The 7917-nt window shown below is 36.0% G+C and overlaps 1 protein-coding gene across 3 annotated transcripts; it reads left to right on the top strand.

The window, feature by feature from the left end:
• Positions 1–2475: 2475 nt before the first annotated feature.
• Positions 2476–7477, top strand: alpha-Cat (catenin alpha). 3 transcript variants are annotated; one of them, XM_040716079.2, is made up of 5 exons: positions 2476–3040; positions 4237–4353; positions 4417–4892; positions 4956–6603; positions 6672–7477. In XM_040716079.2, the coding sequence occupies exons 1-5, from the start codon at positions 2657–2659 to the stop codon at positions 6807–6809; spliced, it is 2763 nt and encodes a 920-aa protein (XP_040572013.1). In that variant the 5' UTR covers positions 2476–2656; the 3' UTR covers positions 6810–7477. The 3 variants fall into 3 exon arrangements, with proteins under 3 accessions (XP_040572013.1, XP_071746128.1, XP_071746129.1); XM_071890027.1 differs by having other exon boundaries at positions 2509–3829; XM_071890028.1 differs by lacking the exon at positions 2476–3040 and adding an exon at positions 3890–4140.
• The last annotated feature ends 440 nt before the right edge of the window (positions 7478–7917 follow it).

The raw sequence follows: 7917 nt of genomic DNA, 5'->3' as shown, positions 1-7917 counted from the left end.
GACTCATTTCTAACTCATTCAAGAGAGTCTTACAACGAAGGAGATGGGTTTCTTTCATTGCTGGTGTCAAAAGTGGTCTCTCCACCCCCTTTTTTATAGAGCTCTGAACAGTCTGGTGTGAAATCCCGAGATCTTGCATGGGCCCTCATAGACTTGAAGAGATTAGCCTGGGCATTTTTTTTAAATCTTCCAGGTCAAGTTTGGTCTTTTTGACAGAGCTCTTCTTCTTTTTCAACGTTTTCGACTTGCTGATGGCGTAGTTGGAGGTCCTGGGGACGTTCAAATGCTTGGAGAGCGCGAATGGAAATTCGTCGATCAAGTTCAAGAGTCATTTTCTCGACTTGTACTTAAGCTAGAGAGCTTAGGTTTGTTTTGTTTAATAACTTTTTTTTTTTTTTTTTTTTGATTATTGTTTTTTATTCTTCTTCGTATTATTAATAATATTATTGATATAAATATAAATTGACATGAGATGGGAAGGTAGATGGATAACTTATAAGAGATATAGGTAGAGTGCAGTTGATTTTTGTCCTTACTAAATTTGTTTTTGCTTTTTTAAATTTAACTATTTTATTAAATGTACAAATATGTAGTATATAGTTGTTCAGTAGTTAATAATATGATTGGAGAAAATGTGCAAAATGTATGATGGTCCGCCCGGAGCCAGAGGACGGGAGGGACTGCCAATTTTCTTGCTGAATAACAATGAGTAGATAGTCTTTATCGGGCGCGACCATGATTTCATGCTTTTTAGTTTCAGGTCGAAGGAAGGTGAGATCATTGGAGGAGTCGATTTCCTTTAATATGGCCTTAACCTGATCCACCAGTTGGTTGAGAAGGCCAACATATTGGTGGATTTGATAAGAACGCCCTCGGAATTAACTATAAGAGTTCTAATGACACCCTTGTGGCTCACTAGATATTTAAGGGTCTCCTCAACTTCGGATGACATCTTTGGATTCTTTTACACTTGTACACCAATATATATCAAATATTTAATCGATGATGGGACGTTGGACGTACAGAAAAGGGGAATTATTTTGTAACTAATTGTTTATGCGTTAAAATATTGAAATACGAATTAATTTCAATCAAACAACCTTCATTAATTATTGAATTAGTAAGTGTTTTGATTTCAATGGACTACCTGGTATTACAGTAACTAATAGTAACTGAGCCATAGAGGCCAAGGGACCATGGAGCACCACTTTTTCAGAATTTTTATAGTGATCAAATTTTAAAAAAACCGTCGTGCCTAGAAAAATTAGAATGTTGCGATTTGAGGATTTTTTTTTTAATATTTATTTGTCCTACACATCCGCCCCCCCCCCGATATCACACATAAAATACTGCAACAGAATTTGTTTATGAATAGAGTGCAGTCAAGTGTCCCAACATAGAAGTTTTTTTTAGATACGAGACGGATTCGAAGCCAAAAATATACAAACACAACTCGTCAAGGTATTGACGAAAATTGTATGAAAATGGACAACCTAACCTGGTCTTCCCTACTGTAGCACATCGCTATTTTTATGATACAATGGACGATATTATACTATTATTATAAAAATAATTTTATCGATATGCAGTGCGTGAGGTGTTGATGCAGAATGATAATTATTTTGAATAATGATTTTATCATCATATTCATATATTGCACATATATTTTACAATATTACAGGTATTTTTATTTTTAACATTGTCCTTTCATGAAGTACTAGTGTTGAGACTCGGTCCAACAAAGGAATTTTATTTTCGGTTCGTTCTTAAGTGATTTTACAGATATAAATTTGGACCTATATCTCAGTACAGACCGTAGACTAAAGTTCAATTGTTCTCAAATCGTGGACCAATTTTTTTTTCCTTTTTTTTCAAAATATAGTCTATAGACCGGTCAGACTAGACTATCAGACAGAAACACAACACTAATATAGACGTATGGTATTTTTAAAATATACCGGATGCGTCTTTGAAAACTAGACATTTTGAATATAGTATTTTAATCAGATAAATTAAGGAAACATTAATTAAACTTTTTTAACAATGATGGCCCATAAAGGGTTGTGAAAGCTCATCTCGATGCCAATACCGTCATTAATGGTATTCTTCTGTCAAGTTTCAAATCTTCGCGTGTGTGTGTTGGGCGATAAGCAGAGCAGCAATCTCGATTGTTTTGTCTGTTTGTATGGCCATTTTTTACATTGATTGGGTTGAGGGGGGGTTTCAATACAGAAAATTTGTGAGCTGATGGGAGGAATGATCCATGACTCATGAGTTTGTTTTATTCCTCTCTTTTGTTAGTGTCCAGATTTCAGCTACGCACCCGGTATTTCTTTGGAATTTATAACAAGTAGGTAAGTCTAAATCAATAGAGCTAGCACAAGTAGACGCACGGTACGTGGGTTAATAAAGGAAAGAGGGGAGGGAGGTTCGAGAGTGCTAGCTGAGAATAAAGGAAAGAAAAGAGGAAAAAAAGGGGGGACTGAAAAGAGAGAGAGAGAGAGAGAGAAGAAGAAGAAGAAGACAAGAGGTTGATTTGATTGACTTCTTCACTTCTTGAATTGAACTGTAGTTGAGAATAGGAGTAAGTTGAGCTGACTTTAGTACCTTAAGTTTTGCCTGTAACTATTGGCGTGTACCTAAGAGTGGACGACTCATGACTCCGACAAGCGATATCATGGGCAGTGAAGAAGGAGGCGTGGCCTTTCATTGGAACCCTCAGCATCTGGAGATCAAGACTCGTAGTGTGGAAAAGACGCTTGAGCCCCTTGTGTTGCAGGTCACGACCCTTGTGGCCTCCAGCAAGTCCCCGCAGAAGAAGAAGGGAAAGTCCAAAAGGGCGCATGTCCTCGTGGCGGCTGTGGAAAAGGCCACGGCCAACTTTGTGGAAAGAGGGAGGCTCATTGCCAAAGAAAACCCGGATATCGAGACGGAAATGCTCGCTGCGGTGGAACAAGTGCTCCAAACTGGCGAAACGATGTCTTCGGCCGCAAGAGAATTCGCCACTGATCCTTGCTCATCCATCAAAAGAGGAAATATGGTGAGTCCAGCCCAGGATAAGTCAAGAATAGTAGAACAGCCCAATACTTGAATTCAGTAGGGGCTCCATTTTAAAACCTTAACTTGATCTACCCCTCATATACCCTTTCAAAGAAGATCCGTCAATTCCTCATTCTTGTATTGTGAGGATCCATTTTCCCTACAATAAGTGCAATTTGCAAAGCCAACGAATCCCCCCAAAAATTAAAGAGTACCGCGAACCTCTCTCATTTTTTTTTTTCATAATATTTTTTAGACATATTTGAGTCCATTATAGGCTTATCATTCAAATTTTGAGATTAATGAAGATACCCACGAATGTTAACTATCGTTTAGTACCTTTATTTGATTTAATGCCCCCTTCCAATTAAAATGTATAATTCCTACATTGTGACAATCAATTTTACCTACTATAAGCGTGCATTTTGCAGAGCCTTCAAAAGGGCCTTTGGATGTCCAATCAACCCCCCTAAATTAGTGTAACTCTACCCTAACAGATTTAATTCATAGCTAGACCAAGTGTGCCATGTTTCTTTGTTTTAAAAATTAAAGAAAATAGTTTTTCTTATTTATAAGCTCGAATTGACTTGGACCCTAATTCCCAAGACTAAAGGAATAAGAGTCATAAAGTTAAACTACTCTAATGTTGACATTGGACATGCATTTTACTTATTTATAAACTGAATATGTTATGGACTTTAGTTTAATACTTTCGTAAGGTTAATGGAATACTCGAAAGAGCAGAATAAATCATTTATCTACATGTCATTTGAAAAAGAAACACGTACTTGTAAGTGATATTATATGAATAAATGTTTTTATGTGTATTTGCTTAGTGATTCATCCTTAGTTGAAATTGCTTTGAAGAGACATGGCGAAGAATAATATCCTTATCTAGAATCAATAGTTTCAATACAAGTTTCGATATGATTCTAGCAAGGGGAATTTTACTTCTTCATTATTTTTTACCCTAGTTAACTAACCATGTTAATGTTTAAACGCACGAATTAACAACCACTTTTTTCCCTTATTGAGGTCATACTCATTTATATTCCTTCAGCAATATGACGAGAGGAACTATTTGAAGGGTTCGATAATAATGTATAGTCATATGTACATGAGGGTCTACAAAAACACTTACAATTAGTGGAAATTGAGTTCAGTTTGGCATTAAAAGATTATCTTATTTTATTTTAGGTGAGAGCTGCCAGGAATCTTTTATCTGCCGTTACAAGGCTTTTAATATTAGCAGATATGATTGATGTTCATTTGTTGCTCAAAAAACTACGACGAGTGGAAGATGATCTAGAATATGTAAGGAATTCATTCTGTACATAATTAATTGATGATTAAATATTTATGAATATGTTTTTACAGCTTAAGTCCGTCAGTTCCCAGGCTGAATTAATGGATAGTATTAAGAGATTTGGAGAAAGTGCAAGCGAACTTATGAATCAAGCTGCAAAAAGACAATATGAACTTAAAGATCCAGCATTGAGAGATGACTTGGCGGCTGCAAGAGCCGTTTTAAAAAAACATTCTATGATGCTTCTTACTGCCTCGAAAGCATATGTTCGACATCCAGAATTAGCAGCAGCTAAAGCCAACAGAGATTATGTTCTAAGGCAAGTTTGTGAAGCTGTTAATACGATCTCAGACGTAGCAAGAGGTAAAAGCCCATCTGAATGGAATGGCTTAGGAGATGGACCTGGGGAGTTGGCTGCGGCTTTAGATGATTTTGATGACCTTATTATCACTAATCCTTTGATTTATAATGAATCCAGGACTAGACCCTGTTTTGAGGAAAGATTGGAGTCAATCATATCCGGTGCAGCTCTTATTGCAGATGCAAGGTATTTTTTTCATTTATTTATTCAAAACGATAGATTATACTATATTTAATATTTCTTTACTAGTTGTACAAGGGATGAAAGAAAAGATCGTATTGTTGCGGAGTGTAATTCTGTTCGACAAGCTTTGCAGGATTTATTATCTGAGTATATGTCTAATGCTGGAAAGCAGCCCTCTGCAAATTTAGATAGGGCTATCGAGTCAATGCAAAAGAAAACAAGGGACTTACGTCGACAACTTCGCAAAGCTGTAGTGGATCATGTGTCTGACTCCTTCTTGGACTGTAACGTTCCATTGCATGTCATGATTGCCGCAGCTAAAGAGGGAAATGAAAAAGATGTTGAGGAATATGCTAGAATATTTGTAGATCATGCAGATAAACTTGTTGAAGTATCTAAATTAGCTTGCTCTATGAGTGCCAATGAAGATGGAGTGAAAATGGTTAAATATGCTGCCTCTCAAATCGAAAAGTTATGTCCTCAGGTTGTAAATGCTGCTAAGGTCCTATCGGCGCGTCCTAAGTCGAAGGTAGCCCAAGAAAATATACAGGTTTTTAAGGAAGCCTGGGAAGAACATGTTCGTATCCTCACAGATGCTGTGGACGATATAACAACTGTAGATGACTTCCTAGCCGTATCTGAGAATCATATTCTCGAAGATGTCAATAATTGTGTTGCTGCGTTACAGTCAGGTGATGCTGGAGGATTGGATCGAATGGCTACCTCAATTCAAGGACGATCAAGTCGTATTTGCAACGTTGTTTCAGCTGAAATGGATAACTATGAGCCCGGTGTTTATACGGAACGTGTGAATGAGGCAATTCGAATTTTGAGAGGGGAAGTAATGCCTAATTTTGCTCACAAAGTGGAATCTGCAGTGGACATGTTATCATCGCCTTCACCTGTCACTGATAAAGTTGATGAAAATGAGTTTATTGATGCATCGAGACTCGTCTATGATGGTGTACGGGAAATTCGAAGGGCTGTACTCCTGAATCGTAGTACAGAGGAGGATGTAGACTCTGATACTGAATGGGAAATTATGGATGAACGAGCTTCAAATCAGCCTAGACCAGATTCTACGACCACTGAAATTGATGAATATCCTGAAATTTCAGGCATAACAAATGCTCGTGAAGCCATGAAAAAACTCCCCGAGGAAGACAGAGCTAAAATTGCACAGCAAGTTGAAACTTTTAAGCTTGAGAAGAGTAAGTTCGATCAGGAGGTTTCCAAGTGGGATGACAAGGGTAACGATATCATTGTTTTGGCTAAACATATGTGTATGATCATGATGGAAATGACTGATTTTACTCGGGGTAGAGGTCCTCTTCAAACGACTATGGCTGTGATTAATGCTGCCAAAAAGATTTCTGAAGCAGGAACAAAACTTGACAAACTAGCAAGACAAATTGCTGATCAATGTCCTGAATCCTCAACCAAAAAAGATTTGACGGCATATCTACAAAGAATAGCCCTTCATTGCCATCAATTGAATATTACCTCCAAAGTAAAGGCTGATGTCCAAAATGTATCTGGTGAACTTATTGTCTCGGGTCTTGACTCTGCAACGTCCCTCATTCAGGCAGCTAAAAATCTTATGAATGCTGTTGTATTGACAGTTAAGGCTTCATATGTAGCAAGTACAAAGTATCCCAAACAAGCTGCTGCATCTGGATTAAATTTAACTCCTATTGTTGTTTGGAAAATGAAGGTAATGCTGAGTTAGACTCTGTCACGGAACTATTCTAATTAATCTATCTTTATCACTCGTCATTTTAGGTTCCAGAAAAGAAGCCACTCGTGAGGAGAGATGCCCCTGAAGAAATTCGGGCTAAAGTCCGAAAAGGGTCTCAAAAGAAACCTTCAAATCCAATTTCAGCTTTAAATGAATTTATGGGACCTGATGAAATGATATAATTCCATAGAGTTGATTTTTGGTTGAATCATTGCTGTATACATATAGGAAATCTGTTCACATTCCAGTTTTGTATATAATCTAGCTTAATTTTTTTTAAATCAATTTCCATTCGCATTTTGTATGCTCTCTCTTCTACTCTTTTTTGCACTATGTCTCTTCTTCCATTTTGTTACTATGTCATAAATATTAGCAAAAGTGAGGTACAACTGTGAAGAGATCTCATTAAATTTTGTATTTATCAAATCTATATTTATAAAAAAGAAAAACGGTTGTGTTGTCTTATATAAAATACTGCAATATCATTTTTAAACCAGAACTTATATATTACAATACTTATATTTTTTTGTTATTCTATTTCCACTATACTATGTAATATTCTCATAATTAATTATAAAATTCTCCCCTTTTTTATACCAATACTGTCGAATTTCATAAATTTAATATTATTTTTTAAAAATGTAAAAAAAAAAAAAACTTAAGCCCGACGTATTATTATTCTAAGAAATATATAAATATCATTCCATTAATTGTAACTTTATGTATTGACTTACTAATACATATTATGTTTGTACATGCCAAGTGGATTATGTCTCTTTTTATATCACAAACCATTCTTGTCATCTGTTCTTGTTTCAAAAATTCAGAAATATATTTCTTTATTATACAATCTGTAAGCCTCAAAGTATGTACTCTTTGATTTATACTCTACTTGGCCAAGGGTGTCCGCAGGATTATATTTTGGGACGGGCTTAGTTTTTGGAACTTTTGGGGGGAAAATCTAAAAATTAACATTTTCTTTAAAAAAAATCAAAAATCCATAGCTTTTGACAAAAAATTAAAGAATTATTTTTTTGGGATATTTCGGAAGGGGCTAGAGCACATCCAGCCCATCCCCTGGGTACGCCCCTGTTGTGGCACATCACCCTAAAAGCAATCTCGATTATAAATGTGAAATGTTTATTTTTTTTTTACTTCTAATTTGATGGCCTTATTTCTTTCTACATTTATTTTGTATTTAAATTTCCAGGATGAGTTGAGATCCCCAAGAGTGTTAGCTAAAGTTTAAAACCTTCATTTGATTTGGGATACTTAATTTGACTCCGATAT

Source organism: Lepeophtheirus salmonis, chromosome 7 (assembly GCF_016086655.4).
Source record: "Lepeophtheirus salmonis chromosome 7, UVic_Lsal_1.4, whole genome shotgun sequence".
Lineage (NCBI taxonomy): Eukaryota > Metazoa > Arthropoda > Copepoda > Siphonostomatoida > Caligidae > Lepeophtheirus > Lepeophtheirus salmonis.
Note: the sequence above shows the minus strand (reverse complement) of the source record. Positions and strands in the feature narration are given on the sequence as shown.

Excerpts from the sequence above, each read along its gene's own strand:
- alpha-Cat (XM_040716079.2), top strand. The coding sequence starts at position 2,657 with ATGACTCCGACAAGCGATATCATGGGCAGTGAAGAAGGAGGCGTGGCC. Across the intron at positions 4,354-4,416 it reads TGGAAGATGATCTAGAATAT|CTTAAGTCCGTCAGTTCCCA; the intron begins GTAAGGAATTCA and ends ATGTTTTTACAG. Across the intron at positions 4,893-4,955 it reads GCTCTTATTGCAGATGCAAG|TTGTACAAGGGATGAAAGAA; the intron begins GTATTTTTTTCA and ends TTTCTTTACTAG.